The sequence below is a fragment of the Chaetodon trifascialis genome, chromosome 10, assembly GCF_039877785.1.
Source record: "Chaetodon trifascialis isolate fChaTrf1 chromosome 10, fChaTrf1.hap1, whole genome shotgun sequence".
NCBI lineage: Eukaryota > Metazoa > Chordata > Actinopteri > Chaetodontiformes > Chaetodontidae > Chaetodon > Chaetodon trifascialis.
The window spans coordinates 8,433,164-8,461,021 of NC_092065.1; the positions used below are offsets into that span (position 1 = coordinate 8,433,164).

The 27,858-nt window shown below is 42.5% G+C and overlaps 3 protein-coding genes across 5 annotated transcripts; all 3 read left to right on the top strand.

Moving 5' to 3' along the window:
• Positions 1 to 1,973: 1,973 nt before the first annotated feature.
• On the top strand, positions 1,974 to 4,113 carry LOC139337059 (uncharacterized protein C3orf20-like). The gene is made up of 5 exons (XM_070971379.1): positions 1,974 to 2,087; positions 2,427 to 2,543; positions 3,161 to 3,303; positions 3,585 to 3,695; positions 3,869 to 4,113. The coding sequence occupies exons 1-5, from the start codon at positions 2,031 to 2,033 to the stop codon at positions 3,972 to 3,974; spliced, it is 534 nt and encodes a 177-aa protein (XP_070827480.1). The 5' UTR covers positions 1,974 to 2,030; the 3' UTR covers positions 3,975 to 4,113.
• A 781-nt stretch (positions 4,114 to 4,894) lies between these two features.
• Positions 4,895 to 19,952, top strand: LOC139337134 (FYVE, RhoGEF and PH domain-containing protein 6-like). Its single transcript, XM_070971569.1, has 21 exons — positions 4,895 to 5,140; positions 6,171 to 8,175; positions 10,717 to 10,855; positions 11,178 to 11,239; positions 11,723 to 11,753; positions 14,372 to 14,523; positions 15,565 to 15,721; positions 15,846 to 15,933; positions 16,484 to 16,534; positions 16,643 to 16,701; positions 16,801 to 16,872; positions 17,106 to 17,174; positions 17,381 to 17,464; positions 17,582 to 17,661; positions 17,801 to 17,903; positions 18,051 to 18,197; positions 18,326 to 18,431; positions 18,611 to 18,705; positions 18,786 to 18,911; positions 19,026 to 19,165; positions 19,252 to 19,952. The coding sequence occupies exons 1-21, from the start codon at positions 5,128 to 5,130 to the stop codon at positions 19,286 to 19,288; spliced, it is 3,816 nt and encodes a 1,271-aa protein (XP_070827670.1). The 5' UTR covers positions 4,895 to 5,127; the 3' UTR covers positions 19,289 to 19,952.
• A 516-nt stretch (positions 19,953 to 20,468) lies between these two features.
• Positions 20,469 to 26,915, top strand: nr2c1 (nuclear receptor subfamily 2, group C, member 1). 3 transcript variants are annotated; one of them, XM_070971570.1, is made up of 14 exons: positions 20,469 to 20,596; positions 22,271 to 22,405; positions 22,626 to 22,862; positions 23,019 to 23,097; positions 23,192 to 23,371; positions 23,461 to 23,611; positions 23,837 to 23,933; positions 24,102 to 24,289; positions 24,660 to 24,813; positions 24,941 to 25,062; positions 25,205 to 25,347; positions 25,544 to 25,681; positions 25,805 to 25,910; positions 26,022 to 26,915. In XM_070971570.1, the coding sequence occupies exons 2-14, from the start codon at positions 22,334 to 22,336 to the stop codon at positions 26,191 to 26,193; spliced, it is 1,839 nt and encodes a 612-aa protein (XP_070827671.1). In that variant the 5' UTR covers positions 20,469 to 20,596; positions 22,271 to 22,333; the 3' UTR covers positions 26,194 to 26,915. The 3 variants fall into 3 exon arrangements, with proteins under 3 accessions (XP_070827671.1, XP_070827673.1, XP_070827672.1); XM_070971572.1 differs by having other exon boundaries at positions 20,483 to 20,596; positions 24,105 to 24,289; XM_070971571.1 differs by lacking the exon at positions 20,469 to 20,596 and adding an exon at positions 20,664 to 20,793.
• The last annotated feature ends 943 nt before the right edge of the window (positions 26,916 to 27,858 follow it).

The following is a 27,858-nucleotide window of genomic DNA, read 5'->3' on the forward strand; positions in this document are numbered from 1 at the left end:
CCAGGTGCCCCACTGTGGACCAGGCTGAGGAGAGAGGTACAGTCAGCGGCTCTGCCCTCTCTGAACCCACCTGAGCGGGCTGATGCTAAGCCAGTGCAGCCCGAGGAGGGCAGGAAAGACTTCCAGGATCTGCACAGACATGTGTCAGCACCAGCAGATGGACTGCTGGACTCCGGTGTCAAGCTGCCAAGGTGCACACTTTACACCAGCACATAGGACCAGAACGTTTGACCAAAGTCCAATAGGCAACTCCAACAATTTAATACATCCAAGTAAATGTGCTAATCATGAGAAGTGTTGAGCCTGTGAAAACAGTTGTAGTATAATGTCTTCTGTGACTCTGGGGGACCTCTGGCAAGAAAATTACCCATGTGATGTCATCAGGGTTACAACAACAAACTCTAAATAGAAAGCCTGTGTTACAAACTGAAAGCATGGTGTTAGAAAGACATGGTTGTTGGGGAGTTAATTGCTTTTATATCAAAAATTGTGAAAACTTTCATAAACAACAATGTCTTAATAAGCTGAGTGACTTCACCATCGATAAGTGTCCTGGACAAATTTCCCTAAAGCGCCTAAATGGCAAGCAACTACAATTCTTTATCTTATTCTGTTTCTGGTGTGTGACTATGTTTGGCACGAGCATATCTTGTTTAAAACTATACATCACAAATAAAGGCATGGACTTTCAAGCAGCTATCAATATTTTATCATTAAGACAAAGTGATATTGCTCATCGTGATGAACTGAGTTCTTTTTGCTGCAGCAGGCAGCTGTTTGCAGTGAAAAAGCTATAAAACCCCACTGTACACTACCTGCTCAGCACCACTCAGCACTCAGCAAGCTAGAAACTAGCTGATGAACATATTGAAGCATTTAGTAGCTGAACAGCCAGATATTTCTCTTAGGAGTTGGTAGAAACCAAAAATGGAGCTAAAAGAGAGTGAATATTGGACTTACATTCATCCGGTGGCCAGAAACACGACTCCAAATGATTAACAGTGTTGCTCTGTGCCTGCTGCATGAGTAAATAAGCAACTGTTTGCTAACATGTTTACCACATCAACTTAAAAGGTGATGATATGTTTTGTTGTGCCACAATGTGTCTCCACTGCCCCCAAGTGGCCAAAAAAGTTTTTATAGGTTGCGTCGCTAGAAAATAACTTAATGTATATTTTAACTTAACTTAATGTAGTTACTGTTGTAATCCAAAATCACAAAATAATGATTTTTTGGGGTATTTATAAGTAACTGCATGTAAACAAGGGAATAAGTGTCCCCCTGTCTGTCTGTCTGTCTGTCTGTCTGTCTGTCTGTCTGTCTGTCTGTCTGTCTGTCTGTCTGTCTGTCTGTCTGTCGATCTATCTATCCTTGAATAGATGCCAGTTATTGATTTTGTAGTAGTGACAGAAAGACACTGTTCATTGATCAGTTTCAAGTACTTCAGCTCTGCTAGACCTCACAGGCATGTATGGTGCATTACGTAAGCCCTTATAAAGGGCTGTTTCACTGTTTTGACCTGTACGTTTCCAGGACACCAAAGAAGCGGACAAAGGAGGAGCCCTGCGTCACCCAGATCGGACCCCTTCAAATTCATGGGAACATCAAACTTGAGTACGACCTGACAGACAGGACGGATTAGAAACTGTTATTGTGTAGACAATGACATTTACTGCAGTTTTCTGAGAGCAAGAGTATATTTACAATGACAGCTTCACTATCATCCCCTCCCTGCCAGGTCAGTGATTATTCCAAACAGTCCAGATTTGCAGTCCTCTGCTGTCACCCGCTGTCCAGCCCCGCCATCGTTCACCCCCTCCGGCCCCCTCACTGTGTGCCCTGCACTGCTGAGAGCTGCCTTGCAGGGGGAGGGGGGAGGCAGGCGGTGCTGCTGCAGCGCTACACTGATGCCAGCGGTGACAGACCTGGAGTACGATGCCTTCATTATGGGCCAGCCTCTACACAGTCATCAGATCCTGGTGGTGTGTGTGACTTTGCCGGTCAGCACGCATGCAGCGCCCGACCAGGACATGATGGAGCGGCTTTACAAGAGGAGGAACAAGCACAGAACGATGCCGTGCACTCAGGTGTGAATGCTGTCTTACATGCAGAGAAAATAAGAGAAAGACAATAATAAAATACAACAATTTCTCTCACCGTGGCCACCTGTTAAATACTGTATGTAAGCATCATTACAGTCTCTGATTCACAGGGCGTGCATCACTTGTTTGGTGCCACACTGTAGTAAACAACATCCAGTTTACATTATCAGCAAATACTGTGCCGAAATTCTTCTTCATATTGATTCTCATTCTACAAAGACAGCATACTCAATAAAGCAAAGGCTCAGCAAAAGACAGTCAGAAGGCTATTGCACATTATGTACACCTGGAAACCCAGTAATAGGTTATTTTTGTCAAATCTAGTGCCAGATGGATTCATTTCGCCTGGTGAGGTACGAGATGTCAGGAGGGAGGGCCAGCTGTGGAGTGGAGAACATCCTGCTGCAGCAGCGGCACAATGCTGCTCCTGGGATGGTCCTGGTCAGTAAACCTCGCTGCTGCCAAAGTCTGCATTGCTCCCACTGGGTGGCAGCAGCACTTCTTGCCTGAAGCAGAGGAAGCGATAGCATGGGGGGGAGGGGAGGATGGTGCCAGGACAACTGTAGTAAGGTGCTGTCCTTTCCAAGAAACCCAGGCATTTATTATAAAAGTACTGTAGGCTGACAAGCAGTGAGGGATGACACTTCTTAATTACAAAAGGTGGCTCTAATTTTTAGCCCAAAGTCACTGATTTTTGCTGTAAAATGAATAAGTCCTCCGTTAGCCCATAAATCAAACAGCAATTACTTGAATCATAATGACGTGAAAAATGCTTGCACTGGAATACTTTCGGCCAAGAGGGCTCAGAAACTCAGGAAGAGCAGCTGTTATGATGCATGCAGCACACACTGTAGGTTCCTCTATTGTGAAATCAAAAAATAACTGCATGACTGACATGACTTATGCTGTGAAAAGATAGAATCTACACGGTTGTGCTAATCATGTCTTTGCAATCTAAAAGTAAAATACTCTGAGCGATGATTCTTAAACATCACAATGAAAACTGTAGTGTGTTCCCATCACACATGTAATCTTTATTCTCCTTGTTAATGTGGCAGATGTACATCAGAGGGAAGCTGCTGTTTGTGGGCTATGTATTCAGTGGCCACAGCCGCTCAGTCAGGGACCTTCAAAACCAAATCACCAGGACCAGGGGAGACTACAGATTAGGTCTTAGCCTCCCTTCAGACTACAAGTTCAGGTACTACTGCACCACATTCACCAGTGTGAATATGATTTACTGTAACAAGCTGATCATCACTCTGATTCACTCTCATTACTAACCAGTGACACAGAGTGAATGTAGATGTGACTTTAAGCAGCTGTCAGTGATCATCACGGAATTTATAACCACAAATAAACTAAATAAAAATGACCTTTTCAAAGCACAGGTCAGTTGTTTTGCTTCTAGGCAAATGGAATTTGATTGAATGAAGTTTATTATTTTGTCTCTGCTCATAGTTTTCTCTCTTTTCCTGGCAGTGATACAGTGAATACTCCTGCAGCCACAGATGCACACAGCTCACAAGATGCAGCATTGAAAGGAAAAGATGACATAACGCTGACTGCTTCAGTGGAAAAGGCCAGTGAGATGTATGTGACAGGCTTAATGTCTCCACGATTCCTGCAAATTCCTGAAAAGTAACTTGACGGTTCAGGACACGTGCATTTTCTATAATTTATGCATTGTGCCCTCGTTAATATTCATCACCCTGCCTGTGTTAAAGATAAGTGAATTACCTGTCTAATGTCTTCCTCCTGGACAGAAAAAACAATCAAGCTCCTGAGGTATCACAGCAACGACGCAGAGACTCCTGTATCAAACCAAAGAGGACTCCAGCACTTCCTGTTGTTCCTGTTATCACACACTGAATATTCTCTGGTGACGGGAATTGGCCCACTTGTACTCATTAAAAAAACAGATTCTCCAAACTGTATCAACTTTAGGTTAATGTGCAGTCAAACTGCAAATGCCTCATTCTCTTAGTATGCAGCTGGCACCACTGATAAAACTAATCTGTAACTGAAATGCAAAATGTCCTTCAACATTTGGCCTCAAGGAGTTCGCTGAGAACTCTTCGAGGCATCAGGGCTAAAGATCTATAATCTGATAATCTGATATATCAGTGCTCTCTGAATAAATCTCATTTTATATAAACATCCAAGGGAAATATTACTGTAACAGTGAACATGAGCAGGTTTATTAAAACTATCCAGTGCTGTTTTCTTTTTTCTTTGACCTTTATTTAAAGAGTAAGTCTCATTGAGATTAAAAAATATCTTTACACCATTACGCTTGCAGACACAAAGCAAACTGGGCTGTGAATGACTGATTAATCAACCTGGTGACTATGTCATTGCATGATGAAAGCACCACCGATAAATGATGGTTATTTTTTTAGTTTTACTTCCTCAACTGAGCATCAAATACAGCTGACAAAGGATCAGTTGGCTCCCACTCATCTTTCTGGCTTCTTAGTCATGGCAGTGGTGTTAATATTAGCAATGATGATGATGTATGTGGAAAGATATGTGCGTGTGGCACTGGAAAATTCCTGTGTAATGATGAGCAATCACAAAGTCTGTAGAGGGCAGAAATATTGATCTGATGGGGAGCAGATTGTAGTTTATACAACAACAACAACTTGCCAAGAAAGCATTCAGGATCTTCTCTCTTATGCCTCAATGGTGCACTTTTTCACACTTTGCAGTTACCAACCTTTTGATTTGATGGATTATGGTGGTTTGTGGCTGCCGGGGACCCCTAGTGGACTGTTAACAGAAACAAAAAGGAAGCTCGGAGGTTCATATAGCTGGTAGGCAGCCAGTGCCGCTCCAGAGAGAATGAACTGTGCGCCGCAGGATCACACACGCCGCTCGGACTAAAAGCGGAGAAAATGTGGCTTCTTGACAGATAACTTCTTTTGGATCGACTTCTTGCAATGTTCCCGGACGCAAAAGATGACCTGTGTCCGCTGCAGTGATTTATAAGAGCTGATAAAAGAGAAACTAAGTGAGTGCAGCGATGATGAATTCAGGTAAGTGAACGAAACTTGTTACTCTGTGATTGTGGTCGGTGGCTGCGCGGCCACCAAGGAACAAATAAACTACAAATCAAGAAATTAGATTCCGATTTAAGCGTGGGACAGATAAACATTGTTACACAGGGAGAAGCAATGCAACAGATGTAGAGTATTTACTGTGGTGCGTGTAGCTGAAGTTAATTTGCAGCTCTCTGTCTCCTGTTATGCTTTTAAAATTAGAAGTTAAAACAGCAAAACAAATTTCTTTAGCGTTTTAAGAAGATAGAAACAACAGAGCAGATAAAGTACCCGTATGTGTGTTTGTCTGTGTGTGTTTGTGCAGGTTAATGACTGGTGCCATGTGATTTTTAGAAATCTCCTGTCCTTTAACCTGTGTGTCACTCATGTATACAGCATATCTCACTCATTTCCATGTCTGTCAGTGAGTGAAAAAAAAAAAATAAATAAAAATCAAGCTTCATTAAAGTTTTTTTTGCAGATTTGTTCAGAGTTGAACTGTGGCTTGCAGGTTAAGGAAATATGTCATTTGTTGAGGGGGAAAATAACAACATCTCTCCCTGGCAGCATCTTACTGTGAAGTCCACCCCAGATGATTTTCGGACACCAGTTCAGCCAGATGTACCAGTTTGCGTGACTCTTCTCCAGTCCCTGCACCACCTCCATTGTTTCTCTCCCCCTCTTCATCTCCCATCTGCTCCTCCTCCTCCTTCTCCTCCTCTGCCTGTTGACATGGGCCATTAGCCGGATTACTGTGCTGCCGTGTGGAGTGACAAACAAACGGCATGTGATATCTGAGCCCCCCCGTGGGGTTTAGCACTTTGCAGTCGTTTTAAACTAAGCTGTCACTAGGTTAGGATCAGTGCTACGGAGTTAAAGAGTGAACTCTAATTAGGGCAACATCTGTCAGATGACATCTGGATCTATATCCATATTCTTTTTTGCTGTATTTCAGATTTTGTTTTTATTCAGAGGAAATAACTTCACACCAAATGTAACATGCATACGTTTGTTTTTCTATTCTCAGGTATGCACAAACCACCTGTGGCCCCGAAACCAAAGCTGGCCCAACCCTTGAGGCCAGGGCTGTCTCCCTCAACCCCCAGAAGAGAGGGCCTCTCACTCCCATCTCCTGGCACACCGAGGAGGGTTAAACCAGTACTGGCCCCCAAACCTTGCCTCTCCAAACTCACCACTGCTGTGGAATCCAAACCACTGGCTTCAAAGAGCCTGCACCAAACGTCTGTACAGAACAGAACAGAAAGCCCACGGACTGAAGGTCTTCTTAACTCCCAAAATGGATTACAGCAAGAGAACAAAAAGCCAGATTGGGATTATATTATTCCTATTTGTCTGTGTAGCCATGAAAACTGCATGTGTGTCAGGAGCTCATCAGCAAACAAAGACAAACTGGAGAGAGACTTGAAAACGCTGCACAAGGGTAAAACTGACCAAAACAGAAAGCTTCTTCCCACATCTCAAGGTACTGATGATAACAGTGGAGAGACAATGATCACTGCTTCTACTAATACTCACCTCACAAACCACAAACCTCTTCAAGAAACATTTGCTTTAGACAAAAATCTCAACACAGACATCAATCCAGTGACTGTTAGGCCGTCCCTTCCTCACAGAACATGGAGCGATGAGGCAAATGGTAACGTAATACCTCTCAGTGCACCTGGGCGAGGACAAGAGGAAGATGCTCTTGGCTCGGAGCAAATGTCTTGCGTGCCCCAACCCAAACCAGTGCCAGCAACCCCTAGGAAGCCCGTCCCTGTCCCTGTACCACGGAAACCCAGGATGGCTGTGCTGACCCGCCAGGAAAAGGTGGAGGAGGAGAGGGAAGAGACCATTAGCCAGGAAGGGAGGGATATGAACGTCAGTGGGGTGAAGGTGTCATCAGAGGGGAAGGGCAGCTCGTCACTGTGTGTCAGCGTACCTGCTGAAAACAAGCCGCCGATATTTCTGTCTGCGAGAAGAGCCTGTGGTATGCCAGCCCCTCCGCCCAGGAAAAAGCCTTTTCTGTCTGCACCTGAGAAAGCACCGACCTCTGCTCCTCAGACACTCCCAAAGGATGTGGAGGAGGAAGACCTGGGATGGGACAGCAGCAGCCATGAGATGGAGGTATCGGTTGACAAGGATGATGAAGAGGTGGAGAAGGAGATAGAAGGAGCGCATGATCAGGAGGCAGTCTACACTGACTTTAGTCCTCCTTCTAGCAGCTCGCTCAGTCCTCCTGCCATCGCTGTGACAGCAGAGGATGTGCTGGTTAAGGTAGCTCCAAAGAAGCCCCAGAGACACAGCAGCCCGATGGCATGGATGCAGAAGAATGAGTCCTCTGAGGAGACAGAAGAACAGAAATTAGAGGATAAGGAGAAAAGGCCAGACCTTTCGGTTGAAGACTGCGTTTTGAGGGAGAGAGTAATGAGGGAGCTGCCTTCTCCTCCAGCCGAAAAAACCAATGAAAAAAACGAAGCCGTCAAGCCTGCTCGGTCCAGCCTGGGCAAACAGAGAGCCAAGTCGTTCTCTGGTGCTGACCTCGTTCGCTCTGACGGACAGAAGAGGAACTCCTTCTTGAAACTGCTGGACTTGAAGCTCTCGGTGAAGATGCTTCCCAAGCTGAGAGGGAAAGGAGGCCAGAGCCCAGACCACGGCGCCAATGATAATGAACAAAGCGTGGACGGGGACCAGGACGGGTGTCAGAACCTCTGCGAGCGTCTCAGGGCTGAACGGAAATTATCCTGCCCGCTGATTGGAGTAGAGCAAAGTGTGGACAGAGAGGACTTTTTGCCTGGAAGAGAAGGAGCAGTTTACTATGAGAACGCCCCTCACTACGAGGAGATACCAGACTACATGAATGTGCATGTGGGACCGGCCGTGGCATCCCCTCAGGCCTCCCTGTTGCAGCCGACGGCCTGGCAGGGTCCAGTGTATAGTGATGAGGGCATTTATGAGGAGCAGGAGCCATATATGTCCTTCAAGAAAAACACTGGACACCAACAGTGTCAGGCACCAACAGACTGTGAGAGGTAGATTATGATGGCTTTCACTTCTCTCTCTGCGTTTCTCTCAGTACCTCACGTCCTGATCTTACTATTATGCTGTAGGTGATTACCCTTGTTTCCTGAAAAGGATGCAGGAAACCACCTGAGGCTCTATCCGTAAACGATCTAGTTAATTATAGGTTGACTTCATCCTGCCCTACTAATATAATTGGAGAGTTTGTGTGTTTTTGTGTCCCACCATTCTTCCAGTCTACATTGGAGGTTCAGGGGCTGGTCTTTGTGTCGTCTGTGTTTTTTTTAATCATTCCATTTCATTCTTAATTTTAAGTAAATATTCATCTGTTTTGCTTTTTACTTTAAAATCCTTTATTTTGAAAATCCAGACCACTTTCACCTGTAACTACTTTTTTCACCATACTGCATGCAGTGGTTTTTTTTTTTGCCCAGGATGGTGAAGTCAAGACCCACCCTACTCTGCCCCTGCTTGGCCAGTCATTTGTAAAAGGGGAAGATGGCAGAGAAACAGGTCCCATTGTTTCTGTGTGTTCTGTTACAGATTCCCGTCAGAGGAGTTTGACGAGTCTAGTGGTGCACGTGCTTACATAGTGTTGATGGCTTGTGGGTAGACCAATTTACGTCGCTCATAATTTACATATGCTCAAAGCCATACGCAATTATCTGCAGCAACACTAACAAAAGATGACCTTTTGCCAGAAGGCAAGAGTATCTGTGCATTTACTACAAAATGTCTGTCAAGAAATGTGGAGCCTACAGGGTGCAGTGCTCCAGTGCACTGCAGCGTGGAAGCACTAAAAAGGTGCTGCTTTTCTTTAATGCAGTTTTTCTCCATTATCTCTAGTAGGGCTGCAATTAATTCAAATATGTTTGAAAGCAGAATATGGCCAAGTGCAATATCCAAAATGACTGAGCTGCAGTTTTTCCACAAAGGTAAAATGTGGCAAAAAGTATCGTTATAAGTGAAACTTTGTGGTGCTACAAAGATGTCTTGGCCAACAGAGGAGATTCGTTTGGTATAGACCTCAACAATGATCACATCATCATTTTTTTTTTTTAGTACAAAAATGAATGTTCCCACTAAAATGTGACTCACATTGCATTTGCCATGTGTGTCAAAGTAGTCACAATACGATATTTTTATCATATCATTCAGCTCTAATCTCTATTGTAGTCTTTGCACATGTTTGTTATTGTTGCTCAGGTTTTCAGAGACAGTATCAGTCGCTGAGATTCGCTCAAATACAAAGATCCAATTTGTGCTGTTCAAAGCAATTAAAACTTGTTATTGGAGCAGCAGCGCGTCTTTCCTGCAGAAACGAAGTTTCTGTTAATTGCAAGTCCTTTTTTTTGTACAGTCTCTTAAACAGTGAGGTTTGTGAATAATCAACAGAGTAACAGAGATATCTCTGCTGGAACAAGACGCTGCTGTTCCTTTTCTAATTCAGTTTTGAAATGCTCAAAACCAGGGATCAAACAGTAAAGATGTATGTGCAGATACACAGTCGCTCTCAGGAAGGTGAAGGACAGAACAGCTGGCCTGGTGTTTAATTAGCACCGTAAAACTTTAATTATGTTTATGTATTGCTTTTAATGATCCTTTTAGTGTCTGTTGTCTTGTGAATGACTAGTTTGCAGAAGTCAGTTAGAAAAATAGGATTACGGTTTGTGTAACTGTACACTCGCACAGCTTAGTGTGTCACCCCTCTTTAGATCAAACTGTGCCACAGTCACATGCTTAAAAACACGCTGAGCAGCTCACAAACAGAGACCAGTCACAGTTGAATGCAGCAGCTAATGCAAACCTGCCACACAGTGTACGACTCCAGCTTGCTGGGTGTGCTGCTCAGCATTGGCCTGTGTCTTTTTCTGCATTTTTGTTTAGGGAGGTGCCGCTGTTTCACATGTAGCGCTCCCTCAGGGAGTTGTGGCATTTTAGATACGTAGTTTCTCTTTGGTGCAGTTTTCCTTCAGCGATTCACATGTAGTCATTGTAGCGCTGCAGGGTCAGATAAGTAAAGTGTGCGATGATGTGTGTTTGGTTTGGCCGGTGTTTCTATTAGACATGGCAGCATTTAGCCAAACTGCTGCTCGGTGACTGGATGCAGGCAGCTGGACCTGAGGCTAGGGTTATGTGTCAGTGCTGATGATTATCACCAAATGTTTTTTCCGGTTGTGTCAAGTGCTCCCTTTCCTGTGTGTTCTTTTTTATGACTCCCACTACATCAGAGCAGGAAATGTTCGAATACTGCTGGACTGACATTTTTTCTTTCAGAAAGACACTCTCCCCCTGATTAGATGCTGACAAAGGTCTTTTTATTTCAAACCTCATCTCTTTTCCCCTCTCCTATAAAAAACATCCTCACGTTTTGTGCTTTTTCTACAAATCATGCAGCATGTGAATGACTAAATGTGTGTCATCGGGTGCTGCATTCACAGGGTTTTTGATAGATGCCTGCAGCGGCTTCTGCGTGTCCAAAACACCTGTACAGTGTGTTTATGTTCTGGCCTCTATTCTCCTCTGACTCTAACATCCTGCCTTTTTGACAGGAGCTCTGTCGATGAGGAGGTGGCACCCCTGGATGATGGCCCCTCTGATGATGACATCTTGGCCAGCACCTCAGATGAGGAGGATGACAGCAGCTCCGTCTCGAGTAAAGGAGACCCTGAGCAGCGCGAGGAGAGTCCGGTGAGAAGCAGACACTGTTTGATTTATGACTTTAGTCCCTGGAAGTGCTCAGAAATACTTGCCAGAGTCACCTCACAAGGTTTGTTCTTTGCAGCCTTTCACAGAGTCACATGGGGAAGAATCTTTCACTCAACCTTTAACTCTTTTGTGTTGACCTCACGTATATCAGCTACATGCTGTGGCTAATAGGAATTAATAATGAATACATTATGATGCACAGCACGTATCCACTGTGAGAAGGTTTGTTTGAGCAGACGTGATCGACACAGTGATTTATTACAGTGCATTTTAATTCTAATCTGTGTTTCTGCACCTTTGTCAGAGCGGACAGAAGAAGAGCAAGATTCACCACATCGCCACAGAAATTATGAGCTCTGAGAGAGTGTAAGAGTCCTAATTTTTCAGTCAAATTCTGAAAACACTTTGGGGTGTTTAGCCATGGACATAGTTTTGGTGTTATTTCCACAGGTTTTGAGATATCTACCTCTGCTTGAGTTCATTTGAGTTGAGAGGAAAAAAAATTGTGTTGCTCACAACATTGAATCTCATCCTACAGTAGAAATGGTTGTTCCCATTACTCTGGTTCATCCACACACGCCCCTGTCAACAGGCTTCACAGGGACTTTTTCTCTGGTAAAAAAATCAAGGTCCAAGCCAAGCAAGGTCTGCTTGGCTGTTGAATTTTTAAAATGTAATGTGTTTTCGTGCAGTGAACGTCACAGACATAATTCCATTCAAAACCACAGTGTATCTCAAAATCCTGGCAAATAAAACCACATTTATCAGCATGGCTACCATTAGACTCAAGTGACTATTTAACTCATCCATGATAACCTCTTTAACTTCTGTAATGCTTTGTCCTCCCAGGTTTGTTGATGTCCTGAAGTTGCTTCATGTTGTGAGTACTTCCACACATCACCCTTTGCTGCACACAAAAACAAGCTCTGTGTTTGCTGTGATAAGATGGTGTTATTCTGTGTATGTTGTATCTAGTGCTAGTCCACTGTCTGAGCCCACATTCTCCATATGTGTTTGATTATGCGAGCCACTGGGGCACACCCCATGCAGGATAAGACTGAGCGTAGAGCAGACTCCCCACAGTCTCGCCCGCACGCCTCACATTCCTCACGGTTTTCCCCTGACTTTCAGTCGTAGTGTGATCTGACGGTAACACGACGCTTGTCTGGACGTCACTGTTTTGTCCTCATGTTGTTTTGACAAACTTAATCCATGACGGATTGAAGCCGCCAAAATGATCTGATGATCTGGTTTCTTTGCTGTAAATCCCTCAAAATATGTTTGAGAAACAATGTCAGAAAACACACCTAATATTGTATTGTATCTATTGTCAGACTAGTGGAACTAGCTTTCAATCATCCTCTTATAATCTTAAAGGTGAAACTACTTACATTCCCATGTAAACTCCATGTGAAAGTTAGGAATATCTTAACTCCCTTAGACAAAAAACAGTTCATGCACATAGATGACAGTATCCTGAATATCAAACTCTGCAAGAAGAACAGGACTCACAAGCTGAAAGTGAACAACTATTTGATAAGGATTACTGTTAAAGGTGGAGCTATGCTCAAAAAAGAACTAGGTCATATGACGCATCACCTGACCATCTCCGAGGGCAAAAGTCTTTATAGTTGTTTTGAATGGCACAAGCCCAAAGACAGAATGAAAAGCCGGGCATCATAACGAGGTCTGACGGGCAATAATTGTTTACATTTGGGGAAAAACAGCACACACTTTCAGACAGTCTTCTCTGGAAGTTTCATTCAGTTTTTGACATGAAAAGTGTCAGAAATTGAGGTGGAGAGCTTGAGAGAGGACCCTGTTCTCACCTCCTCACGTCTGAACAATCACCGCGTGAACTGTCAGATTTTTGGTTTCGGAAAGTTAAAGTTGGACTTGTGGAGGTGGTGTCTGACAATTTCTGTAACTTTCCGAAACCGACACTCGTGTTCACGCCCACTTCATGCAGCAATTAGCCAGGTGTGCAAGAAAACCAGGATTTAAACTTCTCTCTCAGCTCTGCTTTCATTCTTCATAAACAACAATTTCTGACACTTTTGGCGTGTACATTTTATACTTTAAATGCTATCCAGGAAAGATTCCCCAAAGATGTGTGCTGTTAACCCCAAATTTAAACAATAACGCTTCTCCCCCCTCTCTCTGACAGCAGGCTTTAAACTCCACCTTCAAATGTTAACTAGTTTTTTTCAAGTGTGCCTCAACCTTTACAGACATTTGCAGATGCAGCCCTGCAGTCAGAAAGATTTCATACATTATTCAACCAGTCAACAGGCACTTTGTTTGGAGCATACTGACGCCTTAACTGAAGCCTATGTGAACCTGTGCTCGCAGTTCAAGTCCCTTACTTGAAATTTGTTGTTTTTCCACTTCTTTATTTCACAAGAAAGGATGAGCGTGCTCATATGAACAGATGTTTGGGGAGAAAAAGGCCACGAAATGGATTGTAGTAGTACTGAGTCATAAACAATGACTCCTCACTGCAGAGCACAGACAGGATGTGCTCGAGTCTCTGCAGACTGTGGAGGAATGGAGTCCAGTAATGAGAAACAGTCATAACAAGTTCAAAAGAATGTTGAGGTGACTTAGTATTTGTTCTTTCTCCATCTCGACCAGGCACCCGGCCAGCTCTCCACAAAGTGATAGATGATAACACAACGTGCCATTTGTTGTGTGCCTTTATCTGAGTTATTAGTCCAGCCATATTTTCAGAAGTGCTTGTGTTATGCTCTGTTTACTGATTCTGTCAGGTGAAAATTCACCGTTTCCAAAATGTCAACTTTCCAGCAACAGAAAGATAAAACAGCTTTGATTTTTTGCTTGATGGAAATGCGTGGTTTTGTCTAGGTCCACAGCGTTCAAAGAACAGGCGAGCATGTAATCTCTATGAAAATCAAACTGAAGTATACAGCTTCTTGTTCTTATACAGCTACACTTCTCCTTTGCAGTCAGCTGTTGTAGTAGGAAGAGATCATGCATGTTAACCACAGGAGCTCTCAACAGGCTGCTGAGTCTGCAAGCAGTTTTATTTGCCATGTGTCCCCTTAAACCACCCAAAAAACCACCACATCATCAGAAAGAGAAGCACAAACAGCACCCTCAGGCTCTTTTTTTTTGTTGCTTTTTTCAGTCCTGATTCACAGTATCCTGGAAATTTAAGAATGCTTAATGCGAGTCAGGTGTGTGTGTAGGTCATGGGTCAGCAATATTTTTCTGACTTTAACTTAAAGGGACAGTCTGCTTTTAAGCTTCATGGAGCTTTACTCATTTGTAGTTCTTTTCAGAAACCATGATACATGACCTGTATTTTTTCAGTCCGTCCTCGCTGAGATTCAATCCTGGATCACCATTGTGATCCTTTTATATCAGACTGCATTTTAGTGAATACCTCATTTGGCACACTCTAGGTTTTCCCCTCTGTGCCTGACTTCCTGTATTTGACCATCTGACTCTCTGTCTCTCTTATGATCTGAACCACAGGACTTCCGTGATGCCGTGTCCAAAGCGTCTCGTCAGAGTGGGAAGCCTGTGATTGAGGAGCGGCTCCTCAACCAGATCCTGTACTACCTCCCACAGCTCTACGAACTCAATCAAGACCTGCTCAGAGAGCTGAAGCAGAGAGTGGCCAAATGGTACAATTTAATCATTACAGAGGTGTTTTGTGTGTATTAATGCTGACTCAATGCTGCATTATTCAAAGAGCTTCACTGGCCTGCACAGAACTCTGACCTCAACCCTGTTCAACATTTTTGGCACAAACTGGGTCAAAAGCTGTAAGCCAACATTAGTGGGTAACTTCACTCGTGCTGCTGTGCCAGAATGGGAGAAAGTCCCTGCAGCCAGCTTCTTAAGTCTTCCTAGAAGGATGGAGGGTGTTATAGTTGCATATTAACACTCAGTTATTCAATTAGATGTTCAACAACCACACGTGAGTATAATGTTCAGGTGTCCACATACTTTTGGCCATGTACTGTGTACTTTAAGACCACGTTCCTGAAAACATTTAAGAAATCACATTCACATTTAAGAAGCTGGAATCAGAGAATTTAGATTTTTTTTCCTTAAAAAAATTACTTCAACCTATTCATTGATAGTTATAATAGCTGGCGATCAATTTAATAATCGATTAATCATTGCAGCTCTAGTGCACATTACATTTTGATGTACTGTAACTAAACTGTGCAGTGCACTATGGTCAGAGCGTGATGTGAACCCTGAGGGAGAGAAGGTGGGTGTTTTATTGTCTTGTTGTCTTGGTATTGATTGAGGTTTTATCCCTTTATAAGAGAAACTATGGCCCACTTGTTTCCCACACTCCAGAGTGACTGGAAAAGCTACCCAGTCTCACCACTGCCACCAGTCTGTAAGCCTGTTTTCCTGATGGTTAGCGTTCTCCAGTCACTCCGGACTTTGTTTCACTTATTACTGTGAGAGTCCCTCCTGTCCCCTTTAAAACAATACAATACAAGGAAGCATGAATAAGCAAATTATACATAAATATTCATATTCTCTGTAAATGATAATTATATAAAATTGTTAAAAAATGAAGTCACAGTCCAAAATAATGCTGTGGAATTATTCCTACTAAAATGTAGAATTTACAGCAATTTCCACTGTATGTTACACTGAAGGATGTGTCTAGTTTATCCTGTTCTGCTTTTTTCTGTCTGCAGGGATGAGAACGCACAGCTAGCAGACATATTCCTGAAGAAAGGGCCCTATCTGAAGATGTACTCCACATACATCCGCGAGTTTGACAAGAATGTGGCTCTACTGGAAGAGCAGAGTAAGAAGAACCCGGCATTCGGCACAGTGGTACGGGAGTTTGAGGTAATGACGCTTGCTTGACCTGTTTTCTGTGTCTGAGGGGTGTGTCCTTTGGGTCTTTGAGGTTTCATTGTTTATTCAAGTGTTGGGGACATGTTGTCATTTTGTTTTGTGTCTTTGGCCCAAGGCCAGTCCACGCTGTGCTAACTTGGCTCTGAGGCATTACCTGCTGAAGCCTGTTCAGAGGATTCCTCAGTATCAGCTGTTGCTCACAGGTATGAATGCAAACAAGTCGTTTCACAGCATCACATTTATATTTCATTTAATCTCTTGACCCAGTATCTCTAAGTCAAGTCGAGCTTCACTTCAGCGTTGGTGTTGAGGGCTCCTGAGCTATGCATGTTTCACCAACCTGTCATGTCTCATCACAGGCACCATGCTGCCCTCTGCTGTCCAGAGAGGCAAAAATAGTTTGGAATTCCTGTTCAGCTCCTTCAATCCTCGTATAATAAGATTTTTGAAGTGCAGCCCAAATCAGATTTGGTGACATAACATGAGCTCTAACATGAGTGAGCTTAGTGTTTCATGAATCTAACGGGTCAGGGCCTCAGCACCAAAATGTGAAGAATGTTCCTTGCGTCACTCTTGTATAATTGTATTATGTAAGCACCTGCAGATGTTTTCATCCAGGATTTTAATTTCAGGTTACATTCTGGGAATTACTGCACAATACTGAGCACTTGTAACCCAGTGTGTGGAGGCATTTTCACTTGTTTGGTTGGACTGTTGATCCTGACTATTCAGTGTTTGCAATTTACATTTCAGACTATCTGAAAAACCTCTCTGAAGACTCAGCCGATTACAAGGACACACAAGGTAAACGCAGACCTTTTCTTAAAGTGCATCAAACCCAGCTGATGGTGTCAACAGAATGAAATCACTGTCCATCATAATAATGACCATTTCACTCTCTTGTCCACTCAGCTGCCCTTGCACTAGTGAAAGAGGTGGCCAATCATGCCAACGACATCATGAAACAAGGGGTGAGAGCAAACAAGAAAGCAGGCATCTACTCTATCTCCTATTAGCATATTGATGAAAGCCCCCATGCACATTGCTGATGTCCACTTTTTTCATCTCAGGATAACTTCCAGAAGCTGATCCAGGTGCAGTGCAGTCTGAATGGCCACCATGAGATAGTCCAGCCTGGGCGAGTAAGTCTGCTCTAAGAAGTAGCCACATTAGATTTTGTTACATTGATAAGATCGTTAATTTGTCAGAATTATTGCAACAAATGGGAAATCACACGAGCAGAACGACTACACTGTCTCCACTATCTGCTGTAAATTTGCTTCGTTTTCACAGACGATGACCAGCAAACAGTAACTTTAATGAGTAAAACAACAAACATGACTTGATGTGTTCTCATGACATTTTTGTGGTCTAGATCTTCCTGAAAGAGGGGATCCTTAACAAGCTGTCCAGGAAGGTCATGCAGCCCAGAATGTTCTTCCTGGTACAGTAAAACTTCCCTCTTCCTTCTTTCATTCTCAGTTGTATATAACAGAATCACACTAATACTGCACTCATCTGCCGAAACCAATTTCCTGCACATTCTCTCACCATCAGTCTAAAACATGCATTTTCTTAATATTACTCTGAACTCCTCTTTGTTGTCTTGAAAAGCAAAGAAATTATGTTTCTCTGTCATTTCTCCTTCAGTTTAACGACACATTGCTGTACACCACTCCTGTTCAGTCAGGCCAGTACAAGTTCAACAACATGCTGTCTCTGGCTGGGATGAAGGTCAGAACTGCACGCTTTATTTCCTTGCACTCTTCATCTTTTCACATGTATGCGTTCTAAATTATCACAAGATGTGTTTTACGCTGGCATCACGGCTCACAATGAAAATAATTACAGGTTAGCAAACCAAGCCAAGAGGCCTATCAGAATGAGCTGAACATCGAGAGCGTGGAGCGCTCCTTCATTCTCTCAGCGAGGTAATGATCAAAGATAATAAGAATTTAAGAACATGTTGTTTCATAAGTCATTTCATAACAGTCATGCAGTGTTTCTCCTTGAAGTGCACAGGTCTGCAAATACTGTGTAGGTGTGTAGTCTCATTTTTTCTCTCTGCAGTTCAGCCACTGAGCGAGATGAATGGCTTGAGGCCATTTCCACAGCGATCAGTGAATACACCAGGAAGAAGATCAGTTTTATATCTGGCAAGCCGCTAGAAGAGGTGAGATAACAACTTACAAGTGAACCTCGTGTACTTCTTTTTATTCAGTGTCTGAGCCTGTTACAGCGATGAATACATACAAGTCTATTTTACAGTGTATGTTTGAGCAACCACAGTCAAATCCTGTGCTTTAATATTTCTATACAGGTAGAACTGAAGAATGGTGCTGATGGTGCTCCTTTGGGATCCAAAGCCCCTATATGGATCCCTGACCCACGCACCACCATGTGTATGATCTGCACCTGTGAGTTCACCCTAACATGGAGGCGACACCACTGCCGTGCATGCGGGAAGGTAAGGAGCCAAAAAATTGCGCAGATTTCATTCACATTTTACTGAGATGTCATTTTATTCATGCTTTGCATTGTCTTGTTTCTAATTTTCATCCTTGTTCTCTTGGGTTTTATTCATGCTCCCATCAGGTGGTGTGCCAGTCTTGTTCCTCTAACAAACACTGTCTTGAATACCTTAAGAACCAGCTGGCAAGAGTGTGTGACCAGTGTTTCCTCGTTCTTCAGCAACAGAAAAGTGAGCCTGGCTTCCTTCCAACATTGTTTGCCTTCTGATCCAAACACACTCTCATCCTCATATTTTAATGTTTTCTGTGGCTGAAACATTACTGTGGATAAGACACAGGGACATCTTATGTTCTCTGTATTTTCTCTCTATATATAAACAACTCCATATTGCACATTTCTGTTCATCAGGCGAGCAAGCGCTGTCAGCAGCCGTATCCCCTGGAAACAAAGCTACCTTTGCTTTCTCCAGGAAGCAGAAGAAGATACCTGCGGCACTCAAAGAGGTGAGTCACGCTTTGTCCTGATCGACCTGAGCTCTGATAATGACCTGATATCTCATCAGATGGGTTTTTACTTGTTTCAGGTGTCGGCGAACACAGACTCCTCCATGAGTGGGTACCTGCAGAGGTCAAAGGGCAATAAGAAGCAGGGGAAGAGGCTGTGGTTTGTCATCAAAGACAAGGTCCTGTACACGTACGCTGCAAGTGAGGTAAGGTCTTCTGCTTTTATGAACGAAAAGCCTCAGCGTCATGTCTTAATTCAACCAGAGGGTTTCAAGAGTTGATGTCCATCTAACATCATCTTTTATTGTGCCTTCACGCAGGATGTTGCAGCCTTAGAGAGCCAACCCCTGTTAGGATTTATGCTGAAAGTGGATTCTTTGCAGAAGGCACAGTTTAAGCTTTACCACAAAAACACCCTTTACTACATTTTTAAAGCTGATGACGTCCAGACAGCACAGAGGTACAGTATAAAGATGGGAGACACTTGTTGTATATCATGACAGCAATAATTCTACTGATAATAATCTTTTTTTTTTTTTTTAACAGATGGATCGACTCATTCAAAGAAGCCACAGTGCTTTAATCTCAGTCGCCGTTGCCTGAAAATGTTTTACCTCAGTGCTCTCTAAATTCTGCACAAAGCATCTAGGGACACCGCATTGCACTGAAATAAAATCCAAATATTTTATTGCTTTTATCAGAGATACTCTGGTTACCTTTCACTCCTACCTTTCACCTGTTTTTAGAGCACTTCTGTTGTGGCAGAATCATGCCACAATCATCTGCAACTATTTTAGACTGCTACACTTTGATTTTTCACATTTTAATTATTTTTTCTAGCAACCTGCTTGTATGTACCAAATAATTTTTAGAGGTTGAAACAAATCCTAAAGATGATTTGTGTTGTTTGGGAATAATTACTTTATTTCACAGGTGTGAAATTGGCTGTAGAACACATAATGTGCACTCTTAATGTTTGTATAAGAAGCTCTCACATTATATCATGAAGTCTTTCTGTAACTTTGAGAGTAACCTTCAGTCTTAATAGTGTATCGTGGGGAATATTCACTGTTTGAACATAACTGTACCATAATGTGTATTGCACTTAAGTAACTCAAATGGCTGTACATAGATTATATCTCTACACACATATCAGTTGTAAATATAGTGGTTTGTAAATGAAATGTTCTCAAATTTCACTGAAATAAAGTTTGGTTTGCTGTTGTTTTTGTGGTGGTCAAGTGTACAAAGAGGGGAAATAATGTGAATATTTAGAAAATGCAGAAAAGAATGTTGTATTCATTGTACTGCAATTGAGAAGCTGTTTGGGTAGGAGTAGTCATATTTTTTTACCAAAGTATTTTTTACAGAATTCTGGGACTTTGAAACATCCATTTCATTGTAATAACATAGTTTAAGAGTCACAGAAATACCAGCAATTGTGCAACTGTGGCTCCTGGAGTAGCCAGCAAAGAGCAGCAGGTTGATTCATTGTTCATTCTATCAACAATTTTAAAACTTGAACTATCATTCTTGGCTAACTGAATTCATAATATTACATTCAATAATGTGGCCTCTTATCCCCTTAATCCGGAATTAAATATTGTAGTGCAATATTGATTATCAGAGACACGTTATTAGTTCTGTGACTAAAATAAAATAAAGTTAAATAAATCTAAATGAGGCTAAATCAGAGGAAAATAACATTCTGTTAACACACACACACACCGGCGAAGCTGTGAAGTCCGGCAACCTAACTGCGCACGCGCAAAAGTCCTTTATTGATGAAAAAAGGTCACGAACTCTGACCCTCCCAACAACTGCAGCAAAACAGTTAAAATATTACTTTATTGAGGAGTATACATCATCTGACCTAACATTTCCTTCACAGGTAAGAAATGTTAACTAATGTGAGCTTATGAGAAGTTTGTGAAAAAGACAGAAGGGACAGTAACGTTAACACAGGAAGGGAGGGAGTGTTCAGTGGGTCTACCGCAGGGAGGCAGCCATTAGCTACCAGCTAGCAAACAGCTAACCTAGCACGTTAGCACTGTCGTCCGGAGCTCAGCGCAAAATTAAAAATCGCAAGTATGTAAAATGCTGTTGTGTGTATTCGACTGCATAGCAGATTCGTTGACAAACGTCACGTGTCTACGTGTAGCTGTGACCAGCGATTCGGCAACAATAATACTGTTCACGGATATGCTACTTAGCGGCAGGCTTAGCCGCGTTAGCTAACCTTGTTACCGTTAGTTGGCGTTAGCTGCTGCCTTAGCTTTGCTAACTAGTCTCCGTAAACTAACCAGCCACATTATTCATGTAACTCTGATGGTGACAGCGGCGTGTCGTACTGTTAAATTATCAGCTGTCTCGTTAAATTGCTGACCGATGTGGAAGTCCGGTGCAAAAAAAATAATGAGAATTTTGCGTAGTTGTCAAAACTGTAGTCCCGCCATTGACGCTGCGATTCGCATCATGGGCCTTGAACCCTAGCGTGCTTTAACCCTTCAATGTTGACCTTTCACCCACAGGAAAAGAAATACCTTTATCTTCCGTATCGATTTTAAATAGTGGGCTGTCAAGAGATTGTATGTGTTGCTGCTACGGCTTTACCGCTCAGTCCTTGTCACTTTACAGTGATTACAAGCTGTTTTTGTACAATCAGGCCACCAATAGTACAGTTTCGAGCTAGCGCCGGCTAACGCTAGATTCGTTAGCACAGGCCACAAACTAAGAGTTAGTGACACGCTATGTAATAAATCAGATGTTTGTAGTTTACCTGTTGGTTCGTTACAGATCATCTCAAGCCAATGTTGACTTGGTTTGCTCTCAACTGCTCAGAAACACCGATCGAGCATTAGTCATAAATATCTTCCAGCTAACGGGAGAGGTAAATTAGTAAACGTTAGGGACAGAAGTGGTTGTAAGGGTAGTGCTAGTTTAAGATTTACAGGCTCTTAGTGGTCATCACAATAACACCTTTGAGCTATGGTACAGTGTGTTATGTTGGAAGTTATTTTAGTTCGAGCTCCGGGTCCCTTTACACACATTAGTATTATTAGAACAGAATAGGAGCTACACACGAGGTCAAAGTTTTCTGAAATGTTTTATGGGATCTTAATTCAACACAAACCTCAAACATATATTGAAGGAAAAGGCTGGTGATATTCTGTGTTTTTCTTCTTGTCAGCATATCCCCACAAAAAGACAAAAATTGTTTAGTTTTAGTGAATCCAACACTGTGGTTATAGATACTTACCAGTGCCCCAGTTATCTGCTTAAAAACAGTCCCCAGCAAAATCACTATTTACTGCTTTTAAATATTTGCTAAAACCCACAATGCCCAGCTGTTGTGGGAAATTGCTTGACCTTTAAACAATGAATCTATTTCTTTGTGACCAAGTACCAGTTTGTGACCAAGTCGGAGGGTACAGAGAACTATTGTACATGGGGGATGATGAGAGTAATAAAAAAGAAAGTAAAGTCAGCCCGATCTTCAAAGATACTCCTCCACCCAACCCAATGTTTGCTTAAATAAGGCATTAAATACAACATATCTCCACAGGTGTGCATGCCTCATGGGGCACTAATGTGAAGAGCAGTGGAAGAAGGTGTGTGAAGTAACAGAATGGATGGACAGACCCAAAGGATTCAACTTGTGTCAGCGGACAGCAGTATGGCATTAGGACACAGAATCCAGGTGATGTGGCAGCGTGTTCACAGCTAGAGACTGTCACTCACATTTGCACAATTTGCACATAGAACAGCTGACAGTTTCAAATCTTTGTACAATCTTAGAATTTGTACAATTGCTCTTTAGTAGTCAAATGATAAGCACTGATTTTGTTTTTTTATTTAGCTTATCTTCTCCCACTCTGCAAGCACAGTACTCATGCGTTATTTGTTTGTATTTCTAATAGATTGTAACTGATCAGCAGACCGGCCAGAAGATCCAGATCGTCACAGCACTTGAGCCATCTTCCCCTGGAAAACAGCAGTTTATCTTAGCAAATGCTGATTATTCCCCTGGTGGGAAGGTGATCCTGGCCAAGCAGGAAGGCGCACCCAACAACAAGGTCATCCTCGCCTCTCCAGACAGCTCTGGGGTTAACCAGCTGTTGTTTGCCTCCTCTGAACTGGCTGGGCAACAGATTCAGGTATTGCCGGAGGATATTAGTGACCTCTTTCAGCCAGTTTTGATAAACAAATTACTGAAAGGTCTTATGACTGAAGCATGAACATGTTTAGTCAGTCTAGACTTATTGCAGTGTTTGCTGTATTAAATTACTCCATTGTCTCCGGTTGTTTGTTAGTTTGTGACTGAAGGCTCAGACCCGTCTATTGTGAAGCCAGTTGTGGAATACTGCGTTGTCTGTGGGGATAAGGCTTCAGGTAGGAAATGAAATTAATTCGATTTAACATTATTAATTTTACATTAACACACATGTACAATTAATTGCCAACCATCAAATCTTTCATCTCTCAGGGCGTCATTACGGAGCTGTCAGCTGTGAGGGCTGTAAGGGCTTCTTCAAACGCAGCATTAGAAAGAACCTAGTGTACACATGCAGGGGCTCTGGAGAGTGTGCCATCAACAAGCTCCACCGAAACCGCTGCCAGTACTGTCGACTGCAGCGCTGCATAGCTCTGGGCATGAAGCAGGATTGTAAGAGACTAATATCCTATATAAACAGTTGTGGATATGTTATTTCAGACTCACATTAATAAGGTGTGATGCCTATGTTTTGTCTTTAGCTGTGCAGTGTGAGAGGAAGCCTGTTGAAGTGACCACCCGCGAGAAATCTCTCAACTGTGCAGCATCCACTGAGAAAATTTACATTCGCAAGAACCTGTGTAGCCCTCTGGCTGCGACACCGACCTTTGTGTCTGACAAAGAAACTGCTAGGTACAGCCACCTATTAGAATGCAATACAGTCTAATATGATAGAATAAATTGCCCTGATCTAAACAGTATCTTTGTATGATACCCGTGTTACATTGCATTGGAATGGATTGAATCAAATCAGATTGTACACATGTTAAAAATAAACTGCTTAGAGTTTGAGTTTACATTATATTACATTTTCCCTATCACATAATGTGATTTGAAAAATGTAATCTTTCACTTCAGGTCTACAAGTTTGCTTGAGTCAAGCATGTTGCTCAACATCCAACAACCCTTCTCCAAGCTGGAAAACACCATCCTGATTCCAGCATCCCCTGACAAGGTAACGCTTATGTAGTCACATGACAGTACATTTGACTTAAGTCTGACATGCCATTACTATATCCTTGTTCTTTATGGTAGTAGTTCAATGATGGGCACAAGTAACAGTGCAGTGCCAGCAAATTCAGTCTTCTGTGTTTATGAAACATGCTTGATAATGACTGTTCAGCAGGATGACCCATCTCAAGGTGACCTGGGCACGCTGGCAAATGTAGTGACATCCCTCGCCCACCTCAACAAGACCAGGGAGGCAAGTGACAGTGGCAATGATATGATGGGAGATGAAACGCTTAGCAACGGGGACAGCTCCATGACAGACATCCAAGGAGATGAGCAAACTGCAAGTGATATCACTCGGTGAGGGAGATGTCATAAAGAATCAAGTGACTTTGACACTGACCAGTAGTTGTTTGTGAATAAATTGATCTATATACAGGAGATCTGCAGGAGCACGAGAAAGAAACCAAGAGGCTGTGTCTTTATGGTTGTCACAAAGCTTTAATACAATTTCCTGTTGGGCCATGTGGTTTCTGACTCCGCTTGTATGGACTTAATTAGATTCACCCCTAGTTAATCAAAAATGTACCATATGCCAAGGGTGCACTGCAGTGCTTTGAGCTCTATGCTGTATTTTCTGTCCGTGTGAGCTGCATTATATCAAATGTCTAAATCAGAATGTGGATCTTTTGATGTGAACTGTTTGTCTTTATATTGTGCATATTATTAGAGCTTTTGACACCCTGGCCAAAGTCCTACACCCTGGTGATGGCACAGAAGCAGAGTCCTTGGAGACCACAATGCAGCTGATGTCAGGGGACCAGTCGGGTCCTGTGGTGGAGTTGGAAGGACCTCTGCTCTCTGACAGCCATATCCCTTTCAAGGTAAATGTGACCGCTGATCCTTGGGATGAAATCCAAAACCCCTTCTTATGTTTTACTGAGTCACTAATTTTTCAGATAAACACTGCAGTCGTGTTTTCTCCCTAAACTCTGTAACTTGTTCTTGCAGCTTATGATGCCTTTGCCTGTGCCAGAGTACCTCAATGTCAACTACATCTGTGAGTCAGCTTCGCGGCTACTTTTCCTCTCTATGCACTGGGCACGCTCCATTCCTGCCTTTCAAACCCTTGGGTAAGCCATTGTCACAAGATTTTTCACTGTTTCACAAATACAGCTATCAGACTGTGTCATCACATGTCATTTACAAAATGGCAGCTATGCGGCCGCACAGGTCTCAGTAATACATTTTAATTAATCTAATTTTATTTCGCAGTGGTCAGGACAATGACATTAACCTGATGAAAGCCTGCTGGAATGAACTGTTTGCCCTGGGTCTGGCACAGTGCTCCAACGTTATGAATGTTGGTACCATCCTAAGTGCCATTATCAACCATCTGCAGACCAGCTTACAGGAAGGTAGGAGGGCTCTGCTTGCCAGCAAGATTTAATGTTGAAAACAATACAGAGAAGAGGGTGTGATACAAAGGGGAAACCAAGATTCTCCCTGCCGTGTTTACATTTGCAACACTGTATGTCTTGAACTTGCTAAGGGCTACGCTCGTGTTCAGCCCCATGCATCCTTCACTCCTCTGAACCTTTTTGTCTCCTGCAGACAAGCTGTCCCCAGAGCGAGTAAAACTGGTCATGGAGCACATCTGGAGGATGCAGGAGTTCTGTAACAGCATGACCAAGCTGTCCCCAGACTCTTATGAATATGCCTACCTCAAAGCCATCGTTCTCTTTAGTCCCGGTGCGTAGACAGCTGGCTAATTTACAAAATGAAAACGACATGTTTGAGTTCTTGTCTCACAGAACCCTGAGAGGGAAATCCTGAAAAATGTCTGACTGTGAGCATATGTTGTTTTTGTACCAGATCACCCCGGCATAGATAATACTCCACAGATAGAACGGTTTCAGGAGAAGGCCTACATGGAGCTGCAGGACTACGTAACAAGTACCTACCCAGAAGACTCCTATCGGTCAGTCGGCTTTGCTTCGCTTTATATAAGACAGATTCATGACGATAACATAGATGTACTCGATACAGTATGTTTCAAATTTATGCCTCCTTTCTCCCTCATTGCTCTCAGGTTATCCAAGCTGCTGCTGCGTCTTCCTGCCCTCAGGTTGATAAGTGCAGCTGTCACCGAGGAGCTGTTTTTCGCTGGGCTCATTGGCAACGTGCAGATTGACAGCATCATCCCATACATCCTCAAGATGGAGTCCACCGATTACAATAGCCAGACGGCCTCTGGGGTGTGACACGCTGTGCCATTGGTAATTGGAACATTGGACTGTGAAAAGTCGACAGGCAGTCAGAGTGCTCCGCAGAACGATCACTAAGTGGTCCTAACGTACTGTATTTATGACACAGCATCCTATGGGAAGTCTGTTTTCACTCTTTCCCTGCTCTTTCTTCTGACTCCTCAGTAACCAGTCAGTAGAGCACAACTCGCAAAGAGGACAAATAAAATCAACTCCAGGCCCATTCAGGAATGAACCCTTGAAACCTGCATAGTAGATTGCGCTTTTTATTGTACATAGTATTTTATGCGTCATCGTCTCCAGGCCGTTCCTTTTTCTTCAGATCTTGTTTGTATTTTGAAGGAATCAGGGCGGTTTGTTTTTCACCGCTTTCCTACATGGTCTTGCTTTTTTTTTTTTATTTTCTAATAATTTTGAGGAAAAAAAAACATGTCAATGTGAATCAATTTGTGAGATGTTGTTTTCGCTAAAGGTTATAACCTTTATTTCTTATTTGTTTGCCAATCCAAAGGATCGGGCAGCAACCCTTGTCAAATGTTTGACATCATCAACATGTGGATCTGATGTAATTGTGTATATAGATTTGTGTATAGAATGCACCAAGAAGGCGACAATGGGCAGCACTTGGTAATTCCTGGATCCATCTTATGGACAAATTAATGTGGACAGAAACTGATGGTCAAGGTATTTGAAAATAAAAACACCTTTCAGTCACGTTTCTCAGTTTGCCTTTATTTAAACTCAGCAGTACATTAAGGCAGAGATACAGTCGAGTAAAAAACATTGTCAAAAGATCCTGGAGAGCAAGAAACAGGAAAAGGAAGCATGGTTATGATGGCAATAAAATCAATAAAATAATGAAACCTTTGGAATAAATTAAGCAATTATAATTTAAAGCAGACAAATCAAGTTAACAAGAACAGCTAGAAGTCATCAGATGAAGCTAAAAAAAATTGAATTACCCTTAGGATAAACACGAGGTGCATGTTATTCCAGGTTGCAGATGCAAAATGTGAGAAACTGGATTTTCCAAGTTCGGTAAAAGCAGTCAGCCCCTGCAACGTCCAATCATTTCAGTGTATTTGATAAACGCCCATGTTAAGAGACAGCCAAGAGTTAATGCAAGGGGGCACAAAAGCAGAAAGGGCCTTATAAATAAATAAAACCCAGTGTTTGTCATGGCTTACAGAGAGAGAGGGCCACCCAGCCTGAACACACAGCTCACAGTGACGAGTTTTCTAAATATCGCTTCATAAATCTTAGTGCAGCGTCCGAGGCTTCAGAGCCGCGGCTGAAGCAGACGTGTATAAAATGTCACGAGAATCTGAGACTGATAGGAAAGTTGCCTTAAAAAGTGCCTTTTTACAATGTTTTATTCCTGTAGAAGAAATTAACTTTTCCCTCAGAATGCTCACCATAAAATATCACATGATATCTAAAAGTACTCTGTGACTCTCAGTATTTATACAATTCCTACTAGTAATAATAAGATTATCATAATTTGTATTTTGGCTCCAGTGAAAAAATTTATCTGCATTAAGAACTAATTTAATGGTTATTAAATAACAGCAGATGGAACTGATTCCTAATATTTACCTTACCATTATTCACTGTTTAAGTATATATGTCATATGTAAATTTCCAGGCTCAGTGTGCTTTTTA

What these genes read in the sequence shown, in the direction of transcription:
- LOC139337059 (XM_070971379.1), top strand. Translation starts at nt 2,031, where the DNA reads ATGATGGAGCGGCTTTACAAGAGGAGGAACAAGCACAGAACGATGCCG. An exon ending in GAACGATGCCGTGCACTCAG is followed by an intron (nt 2,088 to 2,426) that starts GTGTGAATGCTG and finishes TGTCAAATCTAG; the next exon opens with TGCCAGATGGATTCATTTCG. An exon ending in CCTTCAGACTACAAGTTCAG is followed by an intron (nt 3,304 to 3,584) that starts GTACTACTGCAC and finishes TTTTCCTGGCAG; the next exon opens with TGATACAGTGAATACTCCTG.
- LOC139337134 (XM_070971569.1), top strand. An exon ending in CAGTGGTACGGGAGTTTGAG is followed by an intron (nt 15,722 to 15,845) that starts GTAATGACGCTT and finishes CTTTGGCCCAAG; the next exon opens with GCCAGTCCACGCTGTGCTAA. An exon ending in GTATCAGCTGTTGCTCACAG is followed by an intron (nt 15,934 to 16,483) that starts GTATGAATGCAA and finishes TTTACATTTCAG; the next exon opens with ACTATCTGAAAAACCTCTCT.
- nr2c1 (XM_070971570.1), top strand. Translation starts at nt 22,334, where the DNA reads ATGGATGGACAGACCCAAAGGATTCAACTTGTGTCAGCGGACAGCAGT. An exon ending in CTGTGGGGATAAGGCTTCAG is followed by an intron (nt 23,098 to 23,191) that starts GTAGGAAATGAA and finishes TTCATCTCTCAG; the next exon opens with GGCGTCATTACGGAGCTGTC. An exon ending in TCTGACAAAGAAACTGCTAG is followed by an intron (nt 23,612 to 23,836) that starts GTACAGCCACCT and finishes CTTTCACTTCAG; the next exon opens with GTCTACAAGTTTGCTTGAGT.